Source organism: Montipora foliosa, chromosome 5, assembly GCF_036669935.1.
Source record: "Montipora foliosa isolate CH-2021 chromosome 5, ASM3666993v2, whole genome shotgun sequence".
NCBI lineage: Eukaryota > Metazoa > Cnidaria > Anthozoa > Scleractinia > Acroporidae > Montipora > Montipora foliosa.
In genome coordinates, this window is record NC_090873.1 from 8,259,989 (window position 1) to 8,285,024 (window position 25,036).

At 38.9% G+C, this 25,036-nt stretch overlaps 2 protein-coding genes across 3 annotated transcripts in view; both read left to right on the forward strand.

The window, feature by feature from the left end:
* LOC138003529 (epidermal growth factor-like protein 6) overlaps positions 1-25,036 on the forward strand; it is a 120,404-nt gene that overhangs the window by 51,337 nt on the left and 44,031 nt on the right. The gene's annotated exons all lie outside the window — the stretch shown is intronic.
* The window catches only part of LOC138003538 (sushi, von Willebrand factor type A, EGF and pentraxin domain-containing protein 1-like), an 11,152-nt gene continuing 686 nt past the window's right edge, over positions 14,571-25,036 (forward strand). Inside the window, exons 1-6 of one of the 2 annotated variants that reach the window (XM_068849660.1) lie at positions 14,571-14,707; positions 16,438-16,733; positions 19,150-19,261; positions 19,836-19,955; positions 20,541-20,786; positions 24,084-25,036. The exon at positions 24,084-25,036 is cut by the window's right edge and continues 686 nt beyond it. In XM_068849660.1, coding sequence (XP_068705761.1) covers positions 14,644-14,707; positions 16,438-16,733; positions 19,150-19,261; positions 19,836-19,955; positions 20,541-20,786; positions 24,084-24,376 — 1,131 coding nt within the window. In that variant the 5' untranslated portion in view covers positions 14,571-14,643 and the 3' untranslated portion in view covers positions 24,377-25,036. The remainder of the gene's footprint in view (positions 14,708-16,437; positions 16,734-19,149; positions 19,262-19,835; positions 19,956-20,540; positions 20,787-24,083) is intronic. The other variant, XM_068849661.1, reaches the window with a different exon arrangement.

Genomic DNA, 25,036 nt, shown 5'->3' on the forward strand with positions numbered 1-25,036 from the left:
AAATTTGGTTTCATTTTTTTCAACTTTTGGTTGAAAGTTTCTTTTGCTTTTTTTTTTTTTTTTCAAGATTGACTTTCTCTAATGTAAAATTTCGCCAAATATCAGCGTTGAACAACATTTGGGAGTTGAGAAATAAACTCCTTGGTTAATTTTTAACCTGGGATTAGCATTAAACGGATTTTGAACAACCAGGTTAAATAGCGAAGCAGAAGAAGCTATACCTTAAAAATGCATAAATGTCTGAATTGTGTGCTACAGCTTCTAAATGAAGTGCTTGAAACTGCTCCTTCATAATTATAGAGATAAATAATCAACTAAATAACTGGATGAATTGACAGATGGTTTCGCTAAATTTTATCATGTGAATTACCGGGAATGAACTGAAAGAGTTGGATGTTGTACACAAGCAAATGTGAAAACTACACGCAATGCTAGGAAAGAAAACCAACTCAGCAAAATTAACTCAGTACTTCCAAAATGACAGTACTCTTAATTATTCTCTTGAATCTGTATTAACTCTTAAGAGTATGCACACTAGCAGGCCATGGAATACAAGGTTAATGCTAAAAGTGCCAGTTTGTTACAAAAATGCACGGCTGTTACAAAAGTGCCCTGTCGTTACAAAAGTGCCCTCTGTCGTTACAAAAGTGCCCCACTGATGTTACAAAAGTGCCCCAATGAGGTTACAAAAGTGCCTCAGGTTACAAAAGTTCCCTACCTTAGTTACAAAAGTTCCCTATCGCGTTACAAAAGTTCCCTTTTTTCGTTACAAAAGTGCCCGTGCCTCTGGCTCTCTCTCTCTCTCTCTCTCTCTCTCTCTCTCTCTCTCTCTCTCTCTCTCTCTCTCTCTAACTCTCTCTCTAGCGATTGACTGCAAGCCATCTATACGCACATAGTTCACTTTCCGTGGGGAAAATATCAATACAGAAACATTCTTTTCCCAATTTAAATGTGGCAGCCACTGCAACGATACAACTACTTGTTTCGGCAGCCAAAAAACACCCAGTTTGTACCTTAGGTATTTCTTTTATTTGTTAGCTTTCTGTTTTCCTTGTCATATCACGAAAATTAACCCAAGAAGTACTTTTAAATAACTTCATATAGAGTGTTTTTTAGGTGACGGAACGGCAGCCATGTTGGTGTCCCTAAACAAAGCAACGGCGGCCATGTTGGTGTCCCCAACTAATACTCCGAGAATTGAGATACGATTAACTTACAATGAATGGGTAATTTGCAACCAATCTCTAGAGATACAGATAACAATCCTGCAATGTACAATTGCTGGTGGACGAATAAAAGGAACCAATTAGAGATCTTTTGTTTTTGTCCACCGACATGGCGGTGATGACGTCATGTGAAAACGACCTTTAGCTGCATGGTATAGGCCACTTTGGAAAATACCATAATAATCTTTGTTTGTCCCCCCAAATTTTGCATAACCATTGTTTCCAGTTTCTCTTGGGACTTACAAGGGTCCCAAGCTAAGAGAAAACAAAAACAATGCTTATTCAAAATTAGGGGAGACAAACAAAGAGTATTATGGTATTTTCCAAAGTGGCCTATTAAAATTTGTTTTCAAGAGAAAAAAACGTGGTAATATCTGCAAAGTTGAAAGCCTACATCTTCGCAGTTTAAAAGATACAGGAGGAATTTCGGAAAGTAAATTCTTCCGGAACGCACGTGGGGTGCGATACATCTTTTGCCGACCGTAATTACAAGCAAGAATGCTAGAATCATGTGGTGAGGATCATCCTCGTTTTAACCATTCGACTCCCAGGATTGATCAGCATGTACATTCTCCTCACAATTGCAAACAAGTATTGAGAATGAAGATTACTATCAATTAAGTGATATTGTTTTGATACAACACCAAATTCACATGACCAGCACATAAAGAAATGTATGGAACTAGTTAGGAGAATGAACGTTTAGATCACGGGAGTGGGAGGATTTCAACAATTTCATTTTACGATTTAATTAACCGTTGCAGAATGAACCAAACCGAATGTCAATGGCGCTTACTTGCGCTCAGGGGAAACTGATCCTTCTTTAACAACGATCTTTCGGGGTTGGTGTATTAATGCTGGGATTTTCATTCTAAGGACTAGCACCTTTGATTTAAGAGGCAACACATGTTAGATTCAGTGTTTCCCGTAACTTTTCTACGAGTCTCAGGCTATTAGGTGAATTTTTTTGTTTCGTTCCTTTTTGGTGTTGGGTTCATGACTATCAATACATGTTTGTTGAAAGGGAATAAAATGAAGAAAGAAACCCATCTACGTTTGTTTTCCTTTTTTTTGTGTGTGTGTGTGTGTTTGTGCGCGCGATACCACCTATATTGGAACGGTTTCCTCAATATGAACTATTGTAGTTCCTTTTTTTTAAAGTCATACAAGGCGTACATTTATATAGGAAGTGCACAGAAAAAGATAAGAAGAGAGTTAAGAAAAATTGCGTGACACGAAAAGAGGACTTTACAGCGAGCGCAAAAGTCTGGACCAGCGCGAGGGTGGTAAAGGGTATTTTTGTGAACCGTGAATTGCTTTTATTTTCCGTGAAATTTGAAATGGCCTTTTTTCCCTCGTGAAACGCGATTTTGTCAATTACCATGAGCCGTGATTCTTGAGAATACTTATCTAGGAAATGAGAATCGGGTGTTTGATTCAACGTGAACTGTAACGTGATTTTGCTCCATGTTTTTGTTTGTTTGTATTACTTTGCGGGAGAAGGAGCCCGAGAAATTATAACAATAGCCTGTCAATATACAACAACTTTATCTGGATTGCATGATTCATTCAAGTGAAACGTTCGCTCGCTGGTCAATCAACATGGCGAAAACTAGCTTGGGAATCGTCTCACAAGGTCGCGAGACTTTTCCCAATGTAACCGTTCTGATGAGTTTCTTTATGGCAGACGGCTGTAGCTGTTAACAACGCTGTGTAAAAAAGTTCTCTTTACATTCGTGAAACGTTAAATGGCCATTTTATTTCCTGTGAAATGTGAAACGGCCATTTATTTTCCGTGAAACGTAATGATGACCCCCCCTTTACCACCCTCCACAGGCTACGGTTGACGCCCTGAACTCAAGATCGTGCACAAAAACCTTCATAACGCCGTAAACTTACAGTGTTTTCGGTGTGTCTTCACGTAGTTATTGTTGTCTAATGATCTTCCCGATGAAACCCTGTTACAACTACTAGAGGACACCAGGTCCCCTAAAACGGTAATATGACCCAATGGATGGATGGATGTCTATTTTGATAAGGGGGAAAATGTACACTCCTCATATTTCACCCATGGAAGATACATATATTAGCACAAGCACTCCCAATTTTTTTTTTTCAAAGACCACAAGTTGTTCGTCTTTGAAACAAGTTACTAGCACTCATTTGTTCCAAATTGCCCGAGAAAAATCATGTAATTATGTATTGATAATGTTCATGAGAAAAAGTTCGAAAAGCAACGCTCGCGTGTCATGCAATCACGTGAAAATTGCGCCATAGGCCACTTTCAAAAATAATACAGAGGCCCGTTTAAAGGGTTTCAACATCTGCTTCAACTGCATTCAACAATTTGTTGAACCAAATGTTTGGTGTGTTTAAATAGATCGTCCAACATTGCTGAAAGCGCAAAATAGTTTCACGTTTAAATCGGTTTAAACTTTCATCCAGCATCGATTCGACGTTTATTTTGTTCTCGAAAATGTTGAATGGTGTTGAAGCTCGACACCGCGGCAAAATGAGTGCGCAGGCTTGACCCACGCGGGAATCGTTTCCACGCGCGAGGGACTGGTACCAATTAAATTTTCCATAGAAACAACAGCGCGGCAAAATGGCGGCAATTTAAATTCTCTGTGTTTGTTTTCATTTTGCGATGATAAGGACAACACTACTTTGATAAGGTTTAAATTTTGAAGAGAGCTTCCTGAAAGACTAATCTTCCGTGTGTCTTTTCAAACCAAAAAACTATAGTTCAAACCAGGAGAATTTTTACCTTGCATTCGAGCTCTAGAGCAAAAGGACGAAGTTCGTAATGTTAATAGTCGCGATGGTCTCTGCGTTGGTAAACTTCTGGGGGGAAAACTGTGCACTGAGAAGGAAAACGCGGGGTAAACATCTTTGCAAGGGCAGAATCATAATTCCTTCTGCGAAGATGGCTTATGTTGAACGACGAAATCGTCTGTTTGTTTCATTGGAATCATTTGAAAGTGAGAAATAAGCTTAAGTTCTTTTCATGCCAGCTTTTCATGCCCGCATCTCACTCATTCGACAACTTGGATAAGTCACTTCCCTGCCCTCCATTCTCATATTTTACAACACTAGTTACTTTTACAAGAGCGAGGCAATAAAATAAGGAAAGGAAGTCTTAATTTTAAGAGAGGTCCGCAAAAAACGTTTTGAAACTAAGTATAAATTTGACTCCAATGCTACTTGATGTTTCCCTTTTACTTGGAATTTGGTAGTGGTCAATCGTTGAAAATATTTTTTTCAGCATTTTTCCTGCAGCTGGCTGGTAACCGTAATTTTTTTTCTTCAGCTTCCTCGATCACCTTGTAGAGTCTTGCTGCGATGAGGGTGGGAAGACATGAGAGTCATGATAATGAAACATAGAAAACATTCTCCTGCATGTGTTTGGAAAATACTCTCCTGCATGTGTCTGGAAAATACTCATTTCACTTTTGCATGCATTGCACCAGCAAAAATCCACCCTAAATTTTGCACTGTGTGGAAAGATACTGAGAGAGGAATGTAATCATACATCCAGCAAGACTAGAGGCATTCTGCTTCATACTCTAACATTTTATTATGCACAACTGATCCAGTTTCACTACCCAATGATAGACCCACAATGGCTCTATCTGGACCCACAATGACTCTATCTGATTCATTTTCAACAACAACAACCACAACAACTACTATGGTATGTGTTACCACAAAACACAATATACAGTAACTCAAATATCTCTCTAATTTTATTGTTGTAAGTACTGTATATTCATTATTAAGACTATTACAAGTAGGAGCATTCTCAGAAGTTAACATCACTGACATGCTCACATCTGTCATGTTTAATTTACAGTAATACTGTTGTCATCATGCAGGATCTCATGCAGGAAACAATGAGAGATGAATAGGAACCCTGGCTTTTTTTCATCACAAAACCAATAAAATATTCAACGCTGAACTCCTCATCAAAATCTGCTTGCCATGCATGGTTCGACCAGATCAGCACACACAGCGGGAAGAGGTTTAGACTTCAGCACTGGAAGCAGAATAAATGACATGTTTAAGAAACAACAGGAAACGGATCAAAGTAAAACAATAATATTATTAACACTTGCTCATTTTCATGCACCGATGTCACCTAAGATACTTGAAAAAACATGGAAATCTGTGCCCTATTTGTAAAGATCCCAGGCTTTCTAAAATATATATATATATATACCTAAACTGACTCCCTCAATAAGAGTTTTTTTCTAACAATGCAGATAAAAACTGTTGCTCACATCTTGAAAGTAATGACAGTCAAAATGACAGCCAGCCAGATATCAACACTTTCCACAAGATTTCTTCAGGTCAGACGACTGGGGCAATGAAATCATCAGAAATCTAGAGATCAATTAAATTTAATGAATAATCATAACACACACAACCTAGTGTGTCCTGCAAAGCAACACAGAGCTGGAAAAGAGAGAGCATCACCATCTTCCAGACAAACCATTGCTCTTGCTGTGGACAACCAGGTCTAACCCACGCCGAAACAGCGAAACACCGAAACAAAGTGCAAAACACTAAAATACCATGTATGACCCCACAATACATTGAATACTAACCGGCAAAGGTTGGGTTTGAGATTAAATATCGTTGTAGGCCTAATTAAGCCTAAAACGTTATTGCTCCTAATTCATTGAGATTAAGATTACGATTCAGATTAAGACTGAGCTTAGGAGCAATACCTTTTTAGGCCAGTAATTAGGCCTAAAACGATGTTTAATCTCAAATCCAATCTTTGTCGGTTAGTATTCAACGTATGGTGGGGTCACAGATGGTGTTTTGGTGCTTCGTTTCGCCGTTTCGCTGTTTCGTTGTTTAGTAATGTCCAACCAGGTCACAGAAAAATCCATGGCTTTCGTATCACATGTCAGAAGTTAAAACTTCTGTTGTGTCAAAACCCTCAGCGTTTTTTAAGGAATTGCCCTTAAGCGAAAAACATTAAACGAAAAATGTCAGTTTAAAATTTACAACTTTTAGGTTTTCAACGGTGTGACCGAAACACGAGGAAACAGGGTTAGGCGAAGATAACTTTCATGGAAACGACATAAACAAATAAATATTTGATGGTTAAAATAAGCTTACCTCTTTTGACTTTCTTGTTGGAAACAACTCGGAACTTCTGTTTAGTTTTTCTGTCGAGTCCATGTTGAGCGTGAGATCTTGATCATCAAAAGGTCCAAAAGAACTTTTCCTTCACCGCCGAATAAACTCAAAAACAAAGAGCTCAAAAGCTCGAATCAAATGAATCAAATGTGTTCGAAGCAGAGCATGCGCACTCATTTTGCCGCGGTGTCTGTTGAAGCTGTTTGAACAAACGCATGCTCACATCAGGCCGCAAAGGTCAATATCACGTCTGTCATCTAGTTCTTTGTTCCTGCCAATCAAATTTCGCGAAAGTGTTGGTTGTTCTGTTGGTGCAATGTTGGAACCGTTTGAACGGACTGCGCACAACTTTGTTTTTGCGTTCAATATTCGCTCAAAATCCGTTCAACTTTTGTTCAACGAATGTTGGTCAAATGTTGAAACTGTTTAAACGGGCCTTCATACTCTTTTTTTGCCCTCCAAAACTTTGCATTAGCATTGTTGTTATTTTCCCTTGACTTCCTCAGTGCTTTTCTTAGGTAAATAGAAACTCGTTAGCATTACAACAACATGAGCTTTGTGTTTGATTGCAGCCATCAGCTGTGACATGATATTTTGGGCTAATCAAAAGCTTTTTCAGACCAGACTAAGCTGGTGGTCCATGTATGAAATTCTCACTGCCTCCTGCTTTATTTTATAATAAAACAATGATCCAAGATCAGAATGGCTATAAGGTTACATTGGCCATTAACAAATGGGGTACTTGAATGGTTAACCAGTATTTTATTTCCAATGGTAGTCACTGAGTAGTGATTTCATCATTCAATATTAATTAACCCATTGATCCCTGGTAATGAGGCAGATTTTCCTGTGCCTTAAGCCAGACAATTTTACTCATCAACTAGGGGCGTCCTAGGGCGCTTGTCAATGGGTTAATCAATAAAAGACCATCCCCCCCCCCCCCCCCCCTTCTTTCCATTAACCCATTGATCCCTGGGAATGAGACAGATTTTACTGCGCCATAAGCCAGACAATTTTACTCATCAACTAGGGGCGTCCTAGGGCGTTTGAGGTGTCAATGGGTTAATCAATCAAAGACCACCATTCCCTCCCTCTCTCCCCCCCCCCCCCACCCTTATCATTAACCCATCGATCCCTGGGAATGAGACAGATTTTACTGTGCCTTAAGCCAGACAATTTTACTCATCAACTAGGGGCGTCCTAGGGCGTTTGAGGTGTCAATGGGTTAATCAATCAAAGGCTATCCCCCCCCCCCCTCCCTTCTCATTAACCCATTGATCCCTGGGAATGAGACAGATTTCACTCTGTCTAACACCAGGTGATTTTGCTCATCAAACGGTGGCGTCCTTTCCCCTCCATGTTGGTCAAATGTTGAAACTGTTTAAACGGGCCTTCATACTCTTTTTTTTGCCCTCCAAAACTTTGCATTAGCATTGTTGTTATTTTCCCTTGACTTCCTCAGTGCTTTTCTTAGGTAAATAGAAACTCGTTAGCATTACAACAACATGAGCTTTGTGTTTGATTGCAGCCATCAGCTGTGACATGATACTTTGGGCTAATCAAAAGCTTTTTCAGACCAGACTAAGCTAGTGGTCCATGTATGAAATTCTCACTGCCTCCTGCTTTATTTTATAATAAAACAATGATCCAAGATCAGAATGGCTATAAGGTTACATTGGCCATTAACAAATGGGGTACTTGAATGGTTAACCAGTATTTTATTTCCAATGGTAGTCACTGAGTAGTGATTTCATCATTCAATATTAATTAACCCATTGATCCCTGGTAATGAGGCAGATTTTCCTGTGCCTTAAGCCAGACAATTTTACTCATCAACTAGGGGCGTCCTAGGGCGCTTGTCAATGGGTTAATCAATAAAAGACCATCCCCCCCCCCCCCCCCTTCTTTCCATTAACCCATTGATCCCTGGGAATGAGACAGATTTTACTGCGCCATAAGCCAGACAATTTTACTCATCAACTAGGGGCGTCCTAGGGCGTTTGAGGTGTCAATGGGTTAATCAATCAAAGACCATTCCCCCCCCCCCCCCCCCCCCCTTCCCATTAACCCATTGATCCCTGGGAATGAGACAGATTTTACTGCGCCTTAAGCCACACAATTTTACTCATCAACTAGGGGCGTCCTAGGGCGTTTGAGGTGTCAATGAGTTAATCAATCAAAGGCTATCCCCCCCCCCCCCTCCCTTCCCAATAACCCATTGATCCCTGGGAATGAGACAGATTTCACTCTGTCTAACACCAGGTGATTTTGCTCATCAAACGGTGGCGTCCTTTCCCCTCCATTAATCCACTGTCTTTTAGGAGTGAGGTTACATTGGCCATTAACAAATGGGGTACTTGAATGGTTAACCAGTATTTTATTTCCAATGGTAGTCACTGAGTAGTGATTTCATCATTCAATATTAATTAACCCATTGATTCCTGGTAATGAGGCAGATTTTCCTGTGCCTTAAGCCAGACAATTTTACTCATCAACTAGGGGCGCCCTAGGGCGCTTGTCAATGGGTTAATCAATAAAAGACCATCCCCCCCCCCCCCCCTTCTTTCCATTAACCCATTGATCCCTGGGAATGAGACAGATTTTACTGCGCCATAAGCCAGACAATTTTACTCATCAACTAGGGGCGTCCTAGGGCGTTTGAGGTGTCAATGGGTTAATCAATCAAAGACCACCATTCCCACCCTCCCCCCCCCCCCCCCACCCTTATCATTAACCCATCGATCCCTGGGAATGAGACAGATTTTACTGTGCCTTAAGCCAGACCATTTTACTCATCAACTAGGGGTATCCTCGGGCGTTTGAGGTGTCAATGGGTTAATCAATCAAAAGCCATTCCCCCTCCCCCCCCCCCCCCCTTCCCATTAACCCCTTGATCCCTGGGAATGAGACAGATTTTACTGCGCCTTAAGCCAGACAATTTTACTCATCAACTAGGGGCGTCCTAGGGCGTTTGAGGTGTCAATGGGTTAATCAATCAAAGGCTATCCCCCCCCCCCCTCCCTTCCCATTAACCCATTGATCCCTGGGAATGAGACAGATTTCACTCTGTCTAACACCAGGTGATTTTGCTCATCAAACGGTGGCGTCCTTTCCCCTCCATTAATCCACTGTCTTTTAGGAGTGAGACTTTACCGATTTTACTCTGTCTTGCGCCAGAAAAGTTTACTTATCAAGTGGGGCGTACTAGGGCATTTGAGGTGTCAATGCATTTAATTCAGTTATATACTGAGCCATTCAGTTATATACTGAGCCATTAAGACATGTGTGTTTACAGAAGATGATGATGGCTATGTACTCATTGAAAGCACCATGTCTTTTAGCTAATGGAGAATTCAAGGTTGCTGGAGAAATAAATTATTTGCCTCAGCTATAGTGCAAGGTGGTCCTGGACCTGGGTTTTCATCTCCACGGGTCTACCACTACTTATGTCATGGGATGAAAGACGTTGATCTCAAAAACAAGTGACCTCCTTTGTAGGCATTCTTTTGATTTGTCACGCAATCTTTCCTCCTTAACGAAGGAGGAAAGGTTGCGTGACAAGCCAAAAGAATGTCTGCGAAGGAGGCTAAAAGACAAAGAGATCAGGGATGAAAAAAAGCAACAATGATTGCAAAATAATTCATAATTTGTTTGTCAATTCTTACGGGTGACTCGAAAATAATGACTCCTGGTCTGTGGACCACTATACGGACCACCCCAAAACAACATACAAATAAAAACAAATCAAATAAAATAAATAACAGCTAGAGATTTGACTTTAGCTTACCGGTTCTCTAGATAGACCACTCGTGTCGGCGAAATGTCAACCGTTAATTTTAACAGACTCAGGCTCGCGTGCAACAATAATTTCAAAATAAGGTAACTGTAATAAAGCTTTCATAATTTGTTTGTCAATTCTTACGGGTGACTCGAAGACACTGACACCCGGTCCGTGGACCACCCTTCGGACCACTTCAAAACAACAAAGAAATAAAAATAAATAAAATAAAATAAATAACAGATTTGGGAGATTTGGGAGCAATTGCAGAACACCCTGCAACACCTCACTACTGTTGTTTCACCTAAGCGGCATTCTCTGAAGAACGAGTCATAATACAATAGAGCTTATTCCTATTCAAGATTTTACTTTAAACTATACCGGTTCTCGGGATAGACCGCGGGCAACTCTTGTCGGCGAAATCTCAACCGTTACGCTCCGCAAATTTTAACAGACTCAGGCATTGGCGCAAGATAGATTAATCACATATTGCCGCTTCATGTGGACTGGAGTGCCTCGATACAGACCGATGATAACTAATTTCTATTCGTATTAATTTGTGTTTTCTTTTCGTCCGCCATTTTGTTTGGATTTTCATCATCACCGTCCCCTGGGTTTATGAACTCGCCCCAGGCTTCACTCTCTCTCGAAGCACTCCGGTCCAAGGTCCATAGGGCAGACAGTGGCAATATGTGATCTAAGATACTTTTCGATCGCGAGCCGGAGCTTTAGTTTTTTAATCAAGCAAATTATTTCCTTGAGGGAACCCTTTTCCGAGTAAATTTATTTTTAGGAACAGGCGTTTTCCGGGAAAAGTATCATATTTCCCTTGACGCTAAGATAGCTCTGTTTTCATCAGCTTTTTATACAACAGTGGGGGTGCTGAATCTCCCAAGGGAGGTGTCCCACAAATAAATCAGATCTACTCGAGAAAGGATTGACTCCAAAACCAGGTAAGGGAGGTGGAGGCTCTTCTTGATGAGATCCTGACAAATGGTAAGTCGAATGTTTAGTTGTTATTTTATTTATTTTTATTGCATTGTTCTTTTGGGGTGGTCTGTGGACTGGACCCGTCTCTCGAAAGTCCCGAAACTTTACCAGCCTTCCGGCGGGTGTCACAATTCCCCTTGTATCTCAAGAACAGAGAGGATATAAGCAGAGAGGAGAGGATATAAGCAGTTCCTTGTACCAATGAGCCACACCTATTCTTTAATCTGTTAAACAAAACAGTTACTGTCATGTTTTGATCCATAAAACACTTACAGATACCGTATTTACTCGAATGAGCGCAGCCCCCGGAACAAGCGCCACGGTCCCAATGCGGTGCTTATTCGAGAAATCTCGGCAAATTTTAAAAAAAAAGACTAAATTGCAACTCTAACACAGCATGGGGAATTTCTTTGCATCAAAACTGATGTTCTTCAGTTCAAAGTGATTGTATTTCATTGCTCGTCCATTAAGTAAAATACCGTAAGAGACAAATGGTGACTATCAAAAGACGTGTCTGTTAATCTCCTTCCAGTAAGCGCTGCCGTCGAATAAGCGCCGCACTTGGGGCGCTAAAAATTAAATAAGCGCCGCGGCGCTTATTCGAGCAGATACGGTATATTTAATTATTATTCCATGAGCGCGCGTTGGATACGAGATGGTAAATGGGTGGCCATGGTAAGGCGCGTTGCAATGTAATTTCTAGGTCCTTATTGCTGAAGAGCTTCCTAGCCAAAAATAGCAATGATTGAGCAATTGGACCTAGGGTTAAGCCTATTTGGTGTTTTCATTATGATGAGGAAGGACATGCATTTCTCTGTTGGCAACTGTGTTTACATTGTTACCTCTGAAGAGTTCATACAGCTCATGCACCCTAAGTTCAGTGATGTTGATGCGGTACAAGAATGATGGAGTTGAAGATAAACGTATTCAAACATTACGGTACGTAGATTTCATAACCAATCTTCACTACTATAATTAGAAATCTGCAGGTGTAGACCAATATCATCATCTTGTGACTTGACAGTATACTAATGCTAGTCCACTGCCAGTCTTATGCAGACCATTCATGCCTGCTCTACGTGATTGTTAAGGTTTTGGTCAAATCTGAAACCGACATTATAAACTGCCGTTCTAGCAAAGGTTCCTGTTTATTACTCCTATTGAAGTTAAAGAGAAATGTTACACATGTATTTTATCAACACTTGAGTTTCATGCAGATTTGAAGAAATACACACTGTATTACACCAAAGGACTGTTTGAGTAGGTAATTAAATGATTTTTAGTGAAATTTGGAATAATTATTGGAATGCATGAGTAGATTTTTCAAAGGCTAGCAAAATAACTCCACTAACACTTATAGGTAGTTACTCTAAAATGCATGCAAAATCATTTGACCACTTGGTAATAACATTTAATTTCAACTTTCTGCTCAGCTGTTTGGGATGTGCTCTCAGCCAATCAGCATGCTGAAATTTTTGCTTGTATATTATTAGGACAACTTGACAAATAGAATGTGGTTCAGTGTTGTCTGTACTCTTATCGACATCGATATTCGTCATCGCTCAAAATGTTGTGTGGACTCATGAGCCACAGCCGAGTGAATTCACAACCAATTTTACCACAAGAATATTTTTATTTCAAGACTATGACACAAAGAAAGAGCAGGCATTGTCAATTAACTTTTCCGCAATCTGATTGGTTTGCTTTCCCAAAATGAGCGTTCCTGATTGACTGTTACAATTGCGTGACATATTGACGCTAGCAGCGTTTTCTAGATACCAACAACAACAAATTAGCCAATCAGATTGCGAGATTACAAGCAATTGTGGTGAAAGATAATAATTATTAAAACAAGGTAAAAGTGCAAATATTTCTGTGTAATTAAAATTTCTCTTGAGCTACATATACCACTGGCTTTTTCCAACTTCTTCTCCGACTATAGTCTGGTTGCTAAAATAATATTCCGCAGAAATTCAAGAAAGCACCTTTGATATTTAACCTGTTTTTGTTATGGTCTCCTGTGCATTGAATTAATGTTTGTCAAATTATTAGAGATCTAATTGAAAGAAACTTTGTGAGCACGACAGAAGACTACTTATACTGTATAATGTTTAGGGTACACATAAGCGAATATTGTGCTTTTAATAATGCATTTCATGATGTCAGCTTTATTTCACTAATGTCAACCAACTTCCCTTTTAATATTCCTTTTAATATCTCTGTTTGGGATTACCTGACGTGCTCTTACACGGTCGACACGCTGAAATTTTTGCATGTATAATATTATTATGTTCAGAACTACCAAAAAAAGAAAGAAAAAAAGAAAGACTCAACTTGAGACAGCACCTTAATTGTTTTAGGAAAAATATCATCTTACTCAAAAAGCCTTCCTTTTCTGTCATAAAAAGTATCAGCTTTTAATCAGTTAAACATTCAATTTTTTTTCCCTTTTTGTTACGCAACACGGTAAAGGGAGAAATACTAAGCTTTCGACTTTGCCCGAGTCTTGTTCTTAATTCGTCTTAGAGGATTCCGATTTCGTTTCTGAACCAAGAAACAGGGAGCATACCATGTGTTACAAGTCAACAAAGACCCATTCTTTATTAATCCAAGGTCACTGATCCCATCAACTTATTGCCATTTCAAGGTAGCAAAGACAAAAATTTATTATTAAAGCATGTTATACGACGTTTCACTGGTTAAAGAAAATGATGACTTTTGGGTCAAAGGTTTACACAAAGGCGTTTCTTAGGCGGAATAAGCTTTGAAGCTTTTGACGCTAGATTTCTTGCAACATAGAGATTGGAAACTTTGACAACGTTGAAGCTGAAGCTATTTCACGCCGGATCTCAAAAATGTCCTACCTAAACAAGGGGTTTAAGCCGGCAGCTCTAGTAGAATGATATGGCAATAATAAGACGGACGGATTTTGGCTTTCATCGAGTCGTAGCATGTGTACTCATTTTCCATCGTTTTCCCGCATTCGCCGTAATTCCTCTATTAATTGACATGAACTTAGTCTTTCTTTAATTTTTCTTTCTCTATGACTTAAATTAGCACAACGTGCAGGTTTTGTTTTACGACGATCTACATTTTCTAGACAAGAATTAGTGGTGTTCAATGTAAAATAAGCGAAACTCTCCAGAAAGAAAGATCATCTAGGTAAGTGATAATCTTCTACAAAAGTATGTAATATAGTAGTTCGCTGTGAATTTCAAGAGAGATGTCCTCACGGCTAAGATGAAATATTCATGTAGTTAATTAAAGCTTTTAATATCCACAATTAGGTAAAAACATCCTTGACAAATAAACATACTTCTCTTCACCACTAACAGATATCACGGAATCCACTTAACAGGTACTCGCGCCGTTATAAAACCACGAACCTGTCCATTTATCATTAAGTCCTTTGACGTTTGAATAAGCAATGATGAACCTCACTGGTTTGCAGTAAACTGACAGTCGAACAGTCTCGCACCGTAAAGTAAGGAAAAAAGGATGAAACCCTTTGGTTGTACATTTCTTCTACTCTTGCTCGTCCTCTCATATGCAGTTGCTACAGGTAGGATACGTTTTTCACCACGGGCCCATAGGCTTTTGTTTTTCTCTCAATTTTGCCTCAACCTGAACTCAACAAATTTCAATAAGATCTCGTCATTGGTTCGGGGTGTCAGTTTTTAAAAAAAACGTTCTTATTTCGTCGGTATTTAAGCTATGAGAATGAAATTAGCAACGTTTTGATGCCTAGAGAATCACGAGTTCAAACTAGAGAACCCGAGTTCTAGTTTGAACTCGCGATTCTCTAGTTTGAACTGGCGATTGTCTCCGTCGTTTAAACTTGCAATGGCCATGTTAAACTCGCGACTCTCTAGTTTGAACTGGCGATTGTCGAGTTAAAACTCGCCATTGCCCCTTTGAACTCGGGTTCTCTAGTTTGAACTCGCGATCCTCTAGTTTGAACTGGCGATTGTCTAGTTGAAACTCACCATTGCCCCTTTCAACTCGCGATTCTCTAGTTTGAACTGGCGATTCTCGAGTTGAAACTCGCCATTGCCCCTTTGAACTCGGGATCTCTAGTTTGAACTCGCGATCCTCTAGTTTGAACTCGCGATGACGAGTTTGAAAAAAAAGGAGTTACTGTATGGCCACTACAAGCCACCGTAGAAAACTATGTTTTCGGCCGGGAATTTTTCTCACCACCTCAAAAATACTGATTGAAAAACATTGACACTCTTTAGCTGAAAATTTATCTCAAAATTGCTTATAACAACATTTTAGAAAATGTAAAATCCCTTCTAGCTTAATTAAGTCTAATTTCCTTTGAGAACCTAAAATAGAAAAAAACAACACTTTCCTGGATTTAAAACTACATTTATTTTCATGGCAGAAATACTGACGAAATAAGAACATTAAAAAAAATGACACCTCCAACCTATGACGGGACCTTAAAGTGCCTATGAAGTGAAAAATATCTTTGGCTTAATTTAAAGACCTTTCAAAATCATGAAGAAAGGTGTTTTCTGTTTTGGAATACCTTCTTTCGTTCCAGAGACATTCAAGTTTTTGTTAAAAAAGTGATGCCGTCAGAATGATAGCAAATGACTCTAATGAATCACAAAATTGAGAATATCCTCGAAAATATTTGAGTATTGATATTCAAGCTTGGCACCAGTAATGTACATCTGATAAGGCACAAAATGACAACCATAAAGATGTTGCCATGGAAACACTCGTTTCCAGTCCCTTTCTGCAATGAAACAAATATCTTGGATTTTGAACAGATAATTAAGTACAGGCAGATGCTGAGACTCTGTAAATTTTACCGAGAGTGAACATGCCTTATTACGACAATAAACGACAAACTCAATCCTGCATTTAATAGACCCTGCAGCAAAAAAAAAAAATGGTTGCCATGGGAACAACATTGAGGACATTATTTTGTGCCTTACTTGACACAGTGTACCTCAAAGTTAACTCAAAATCGATTTCTTATAAGAAAATTTCAGAAAATTCAAAATCCCTTCCAGCTTAATTAAGGATTAAGTGAGCCAATCTGTTTCTCCTTAGATAACCTAACATAGAAAAAAAAAACCTTTTCTGGATTTATAACTACATTTATTTTCATGGCAGAAATACTGACGAAATATGAACATTTTAAAAAACTGACACCTTGAACCTATGACGGGACCTCAACTGTAAACAATCCGATGTTGTCGAGGAGCTCGTGTCGTTCTCGACACTTTTCCCTTTGTACACTTATGTTTGTGCTCAGCCGCTATTCATCAATTTCAGAGAAAAAGGCCGGCAAAGCTTTCAGTCGCGGTGAAATTCACACTGGTGTCAATTACGTAAATTTTAAAGAAGACAAATTCTCCTACTTGAATATCACCATTCTTGGATATCGTCACGTTGACTGGATGCCCCAGTGCTCGTTTGCCTGCTTGGAAACTCCGACATGTTTTTCATACAACCTGGCTGCTAAACCGAACATTAACGGTAAACTGCTTTGTGAACTGCTCCCTTCGGACAAGTACAACAACTCAGACAAATTAGCTTCCTGCGATTCATTTCACCACTTCAGCATCACGGTATGTCGAATATCTTGGACTTTTTTGGCGTACACTGTTTTTGTCCCAGGTTTAATGCTTCAAGAAGTGGTTTTGAAAAAAAAACCTTTCGTTACACAAAAATGCCATAAAATGCTTTTAAACATACTAAAAGCTAAAGAGTCAAATTTTTTTTTAAAGTATTAAGAACGATCACAAATAGAAAAGGCACAATATTTGTGGCAATACTAAAAGTTAAACAAAAAGCTTGGCACGGATACAATCTGAATGAAGGGGGTAGTTTCTAAAGAAACTGTGGTGCTGCGTCGGTGGGGAAGTAGTATACAAAAATTAAGTTTTATCAACGGGGTTGATAATGTAAATTGGCCACCGTACAGAGATTCTAAAAGCTGATGTTCCGTGAGTTAGCCCTTCGTCAGAGCGAATCGGGGAATTATGGGTTACGTGTAGTTTTTATAGTAGGGTAGGAGCTACGCTATTGGTGGTAACATGGCAACGTGAAAAATAGAAATATATTAGTTAAATGAAAAGCGTTCGTTCATACCGTGAGGATTAAAGGGGCTAGGTCACGCAATTTAAGGCAATTTCAGCACTGATTGAATGGTCATAGAATTAACTAAAATATCAAAATAATTGTTCAAAACCATAGAAGAACTCTAACAAAACACAGGGAAGCCAAGAAGGGACATAGATGGACAAAACTGGAGAGGATTGAAATGGATTGAATTTGGGTAAATTTAAAAAACATCGGCCCACCTTTTTTCAAATTTATATCAGTCTTTATCAAAATCTCATTTACAAAGCCAGAAAATCATTCTCGGTTGTTATGTGGCAGTGACTTTGCAAATGAAAGACTCTTGCTCTGCCAATTTGACGTTTACAGCTCATAATTAACAAAATTAAACAAAATTACCTAAAATAGCATGACCTAGCCCCTTTAAGGGTGACGATTTGGAAGATGTATTTTTGCTCCAGATTCTTGCGACTTTCCGTCGTACCTAGACGTAGGGAAAGGCCGCAGATAGCCATGTGATTTTTGGAGTGGTTAGGGTGATTAAAATGACAAGCGACTGGCTTAAATGCAACCTTGTCATTCTTCTCAACAAGACAAGTTTTGCGCTCACGATGCAAAACTTGTCTTTTCGTTGTTAACACTAGCAAGAAATCGAGCCCTAAGCGATCTGTTGAGATAACCGATCGTTTCACATGTGCCTCCGCAAATGTCATTTATTGCATAACCTGTACGTTATGCAATAAATAATACATTGGCGAGACAGGTAGACGACTAGGTGACCGATTCCGCGAACACCTTCGCGATGTCGAGAAGAATGACAAGGTTGCATCTAAGCCAGTCGCTCGTCATTTTAATCTCCCTAACCACTCCAAAAAACACATGGCTATCTGCGGCCTTTCCATACATCTAGGTACGACGGTACGTCGCAAGAATCTGGGGCAAAAATTCATCTTCCAAATCGGCACCCTTAATCCTCACGGTATTAACGAACGCTTTTAATTTAACTAATATATTCCTATTTTTCACGTTGCCATGTTACCACCAATAGCGTAGCTCCTACTCTACTATAAAAACTACACGTAACCCATAATTCCTCGATTCGCTTTGACGAAGGGCTAGCGCTCGAAACGTCAGCTTTTAGAATCTCTGTACGGTGGCCAATTTACATTATCAACTCCGTTGATAAAACTAATTTTTTTTACGGATACAATCTGCCTGAGTATTTGAGTTTCTAATGAATAACACTTCAAAAACTAAACAATCGAATTTGTTCTGCCGTGAGACTCCGTAAAATATTTTCCGATGGTGTACCCAACGTAATCTGCTTCACCCAGATCACATGAAAAACAATAAACAGCGCAATGTTGATTAACCGTTGAGTAACCGGCTTTTATTCCTTTTTTTTTATCGCGATAGCATTGACAAACCACAGAATTTCAAAGTTTTATGGTGTTAAATAACATACGACATGTATTAAAACGATCCTATGAAGTATCGCAAACCTAGCTGGACATTAAAAAATAGGTACGCATTGCGTACATGCTAGTAGTGCCACAAAGAACGTCGCACACCACCACCGTCGCTGGTTGTCGCTGACGTCGTTTGTCGCCGAGTGATAAAAACCTCAGCTTATTGTACAGGAACGAAATAAATCAAATATTAAAAGGCTAAACCGTTTTTGAGCGTCAATATCACTTTGTTGCTTCTACCACCTTTAATCAGTATCACATATCAAATTAGTTCTTGAATTGGAAGATGAAAGTTTGGCTGCGTTAACAAGGACGTACAATACTGTAAGAGGTCATCGCCGGCATGGCCGTGCCTCTGACTAAGGCTTTAGAAAAACTCAACAATCGGGATTTAGCCTTACATTCCACGCACGTCCATTATTCTATCAAACATATCTGGTTCAATCCTTTATAGTCGCCATGTAGTGGTTGGCCTTGTAAGAACAATGGAACGTGTCTGCCACTGTACGAAGACAACAGCTACAAGTGTGTCTGCAAAGGATTCACGGGACGACACTGCGAAAACAGTAAGATCCCACGTGACAATTTGCGCCTTACAAAATATTCTGTTAGTTGGTTTTAGCCAAGTAGCTCCGCAAACAATTTGACTAATGCCAAAGAATCGAACGTGCAGTTTTAAAGTTGAATAGCCTGATATCTAGCCTCTCAACAAAATAGGAAAAGAAACCATCTCATTTCTATCGTTCACATAATCTTGTGCAAAACATAAAGATCTGGGACGACATGGTCCAAAACGAAGGGATAGTATTTGAAAATCTATCTATCAAGTGCATTTAATCTAGAGCAAATTGCAGACAACTGAGGGCTTCTTCAGAAATAGGATCGAAATAGAATTTTCCGAGGCAATTAAGTTACTGATTCAAGATCGGTAAAACCTGTTACAAAAAATGGATTTACTCAGGAAAGGGTTGACCGGAATAAGTGAAGATAGAGGCTCAGTCCCCTTTATGAGCTCCTGTGCGAGATCGGTAGTAAACAAATTTTGTTGCAAGATCGAGAAAGGAGCTATGAAACCTGAATTCTCACTGAAAGAGTTCGAATAACCAACTATTGGTTTGTCCGATGTTTCACTTGTTCCAGACATTGACGAGTGTTCATCTGAAAACGAGTGCCACGTGAATGCCACATGTACGAATACAATAGGATCTTACAATTGTACTTGCAAAGAAGGATATGGAGGAGAAGGAAGAAACTGCACAGGTAAAGTCCAGGTTAATGAAGGTCCTATCGCGACTGACGCTGACAGTCTTGTTTTGCACGCTTTGCGTGCCCAATAGTCACGTGATTTTGGGGTCAATATATAAAAAAGAAAGAAGTCAAAGCGGTTATATTGCTAGAAAGGAACGTAAAGACATGTTCGAGGTTAACGGAGCTTCTTTTATCAGGAAATCAAGTCCAACACTTAACCGGGATAGGGGCCTAAAAATACCTCCTGTTTACGGTGCACGAAAATGGTCACGTGGTTTAAGATCACGCCACCGACAGTTTTTTAAATCAAGTCTCTATGTTTGCTTGTCTGCAGAAACACCCCGTCCACAGGTTAAATAAAACATAACTTTCTGCCGTCCTTAGTGTTTCGCGTTGATGCCTTCTCGTTCTCCTTGTGTAATGCGGGTGAAGTATCTTATGAGAAGAATGGTAAGAACGAGAGGTGGAAACCTTCACAAGATCTCGTAAACGGGTGAAATTTTCCTCCCAATGGTATCAGTTGAAAACGATCCGCTGTACCACGGATGTTGGGGGTTGTGATCTAAATGGAATGGTTTCAAATTGTTCGTTCAACAGAAAAGATTGCAAAGGGCTTCGAAAAGTCTGTCATTATTGGAAGCAATCAAACTTACCTGGTCCAACTGAGCGAATGGCTAAAGCCAGTATCACAAAGCAACACTCACTGGAATCTCTGCTGGCGTGGTTCAAGGGACGGCTGGGCTGCTTCGACCTTTCACTCTCTGTGTAATGGAAATGGGCCAACTGTTACCATAATTAAGGTGAACCAGTATATATTTGGGGGCTATGTCAGCGTGTCATGGGGTGAGTAACTCAAAATACTTTGAAAATCAATCGCAATTCTTAAACGAAACCTCCACTCCCACCAAAAAATAACAAGTAATGTTCGGAATCAAATTTGTTCTGAAACTCAAAAAACAACATTTCCTAACAGAAAAAGGTAAATTTTAAAATCGGTTTTTATCACTTTAAATTTCACAGGTGCCGCCATCGGCATTAGGGACGTTCGCGCTAATTGTTTCTGCACGACTTTTACTGCGCAGGTAACGCGACTGTAATATGTCACGAGATCTTATGGCGACAAAAACGCCGGGGAAAAATTTCCAGGTCGGCTAAAGAATGGCACATTTATTTCCAATTCATCACGAAACGTTAAAGAGAAAGGGCCGGGAGGCTGGAAAAGATCGCTAATCGAGTAGTAGTTGAAAGTTTTGAAAACTTGAGGAAGGTTAGTTTCAGTCAGCGACGTTGCGTGCGTAAATTTAATGAGTTTGGTTTTTTAAAGTGTTTTTATTACGTTACGAGCTTCTTAGTTCAAAGTGAATGGATGTTTTTTAAGTTCTTTTCCCTTACTTTCATGAAAATAGATCAGAATTATCATCTCTTCGTAATCCACTTGAATAGTGCGCACCTATGAGGAAATCACCAGAGATTATATTTCACAAAAACCACACTCAAGATGAGAAAGACTACAATGAAGAGATATAATACAAAACACTAACCAAATAAGGATAACGCCTGCTTGAAACTTCGTTGCTATGCTCGAGAATTTTTTTCTGCAAAAAACTTTCATCGATCGATCCTGTTTGTACAGATTATGCAATAAATCTGACAAGGATGCATCTAAGCCAGTCGCTCGTCATTTTAATCTCCCTAACCACTCCAAAAAACACATGGCCATCTGCGGCCTTTCCCTACACCAAGGTACGACGGAAAGCCGCAAGAATCTGGAACAAAAATTCACCTTCCCAATCGACACCCTTAATCCTCACGATATTAACGAGCATTTTTCATTTAACTTATGTAGTCCTATTTTTCACGTTGCCATGTTAACACCAATAGCGTAGTTCGTACTTTACTATAAAAACTACACATAAGCCACAATTCCTCGATTCGCTCTGACGATGGGCTAACGCTCTAAACGTCAGCTTTTAGAATTTCTGTACGGTAGTCAATTTACATTATCAACTCCGTTGATAAAGCCAAATTTTTGTATACTAATTCCCCACCGACGCAGCACCACAGTTTCTTTAGAAACTACCCCTCCTGACAACAGAGGTTAGTTGAAGTGTTTTGAGCTTTTTCAAACTTCATTTATATACAACAATAGTGCAGCTGTTAAAGATGCCTGCCTGTAGTAAGTAGTGTAAGTAATGTTTTGTAAATGGTAAGTACTTAGTGTTGTAAGTAGTGTCTGCTAAATTAATAAATAAAAAACATTTTAAAAAAATGCCTGCTGCCAAGAGGTTTTTCTCCGGTGAATCCAGATTTCACCTCTACTAAAAGCCACCGTATGATTTGATATGAGTTGATTTCATTTCATTCATGTACAGTATCCCCAGTTCGAGCACAAAATACTCTTAACACTAACATTTAAATAAAGTGTTTTATTATTACTGTTTTATTATTATTATTATTATTATTATTATTATTATTAAACTTTATTATTATTATTATTATTATTATTATTATTATTACTATTACCATTATTATTATAAAATTTATTATTATTATTAAACATTTCAATAAAGTTCTTTATTATTATAGTTTTATTATTATTATTATTATTATTATCATTATCATCATTATCATCATTATTATTATTATTATTATTATTATCATTATCATTATCATTATCATTATCATTATTAAATTGACCGGCAGATGTCAATGCAATCCTGATGAAAAGAGACCTCTCTTTGCCTTTTTGTCACGGTGGTCTAAATATCATTAACCCAGTAACCAGTGCAGGTGGAGAATATCATGCCTCACAAAAGATCAGTGAACCACTCAAAGATATGACTGTTCAGCAAAGCGAATCATTTAGTAAACCACAACCACAATCAATCAAGACACACTTGCGTGGGCAAAAAGTAACAGGAGACGGAGAGTGCGGTTCAAGAAATTAGAGAAAGTCTATCTCCACCAAAGCAAAGAATGATGGATCTACTTGGCGAGAAAGGATCATCGTCTTGGTTATCGGTATTGCTATTAAAAGATCAAGGCTTCAATCTCTTTCAGGTGAATTAACTCATTCTACCACGCACGGCCAATAAGCAAGATGATGCAAGGTTAGATATTAGAGCAAAGGGATTCTGGAGTCGGCAACAAGAAGCATTTTTTGAAGTTAGGGTTTTTCACCCGAACGCATCGAGCTACCGAAGTACCAATATCACGGCACCCTATAGACAACACGAGATGTCATGGCGAAGAAGAGGGAGTATGGTGACAGGATAAGGGAAGTCGAATATGCTGTATTCACTCCACTTGTGTTTTCAACAATGGACGGAATGGGGAAAGGGACAACTGTTGCATACAAACGCTTAGCCGAGCTACTTGCACAGAAGCGAAAATCAGAATATGGTATAACTCTTGCGTGGATGCGCTGCACCTTATCTTTTGCCTTGATACGATCATCTGTTATGGCAATAAGAGGCATTCGTTCTGCTTCAAACCGGAATCCAGATGCAAACATTGAAGTGCGCCACAGTGAAGGCCGCTTAGGAGTCTTTTAAAATCGCATATGTTATCATAATATATTTTTGACTTTTGTTTTTAATGTAAATGAACAATGAAGTTGAAACGTTTTTATACAGAATATTTTTATGTTTTTAATTATTTCTGTATTTATTGATTGATTTTCAATAGAGTGTATTATTATTATTATTATTCTTATTCTTACTCTTACTCTTACTCTTATTCTTAGTCTTATTCTTATTCTTATTCTTATTCTTATTCTTATTCTTATTCTTATTCTTATTCTTATTCTTATTCTTATTCTTATTCTTATTCTTATTCTTATTCTTATTCTTATTCTTATTCTTATTCTTATTCTTATTATTATTATTATTATTATTATTATTATTATTATTATTATTATTATCATTATTATTATATTTCTTTTTCCTTTACTTTTTATCCTCTGGAGTGGAAGTGGAGATTCTCCATAAATTTAGGCCCAGCTTACGTTGCTGTTTAGGACAGACATGTGTAGAGCGTGCCAGGCCTTTGATGGGAACCCATTCCCTTATTTTATTTATTTATTTGTTTCTTTTTTGATTGTTTGAGTGATTGACTGATTGATTCCTTTCTTTCATTAAGATTCTAGTTGTTCTTATGATTACGATGCTACTGCCTTTTTGTTCTCCTTGCGCAACAAGCCAGGATGGTCGCCGACAAAGCTGCCACAAACGGGTCTATATAGTTCAAATAGGTATTCCATTTGCGACTGCCATTCATATGGTCCTACGTTTGGAAATGGTTTCGATATTTACATTTCAAACTTTGCGTCATCTGGTACGTCTTCGTATTCAAACCTTGGTTACACTTACAGTCCACCAGCAGGCCATGCTTACCAAAGTACTTTCGCAAAGACGTTCCTTGCTGGCACTTGACAACTTTCATTTGCTCATAGCTGGTCTTAACGCTACGTTACGACGAAAACAAAAGATCTATCATTAGCTCTTTTTGTTTGTCCACCAGCAATTGTACATTACATCATTGTTCTCTTCTCTCTCTCTCTAGAGATTGACTGCAAGCCATCTATCCGCACATAGTTTCCGTGGGGAAAATATCAATACAGAAACATTCTTTTGGCAGTTTAAATGTGGCAGCCACTACAACGAAACAACTACTTGTTTCTGCACCCAAAAAATACCTAGTCTGTACCTTAGGTATTTCCTTTATTTGTTAGCTTTCCGTTTCCCTTGCCATATCACGAAAATTAACCCAAGAAGTACTTTTAAATAACTTCATATAGAGTGTTTTCACGTGACGTCAGGGCGGCCATGTTGGTGTCCCTAAGCAAAGGAACGGCGGCCATGTTGGTGTCCCCAACTAATCCTCCAGGAATTGAGCTACGATAAACTTACAATGAATGGGTAATTTGCAACCAATCTCTATAGATACAGATAACAATGCTACGATGTACAATATTGCTGGTGGACGAATAAAAGGAGCCAATGAGAGATCTTTTGTTTTTGTCTACCAACATGGCGGTGATGACGTCACGTGAAAACGACCTCTAGCTGCATGGTATTAAAATTTGTTTTTAA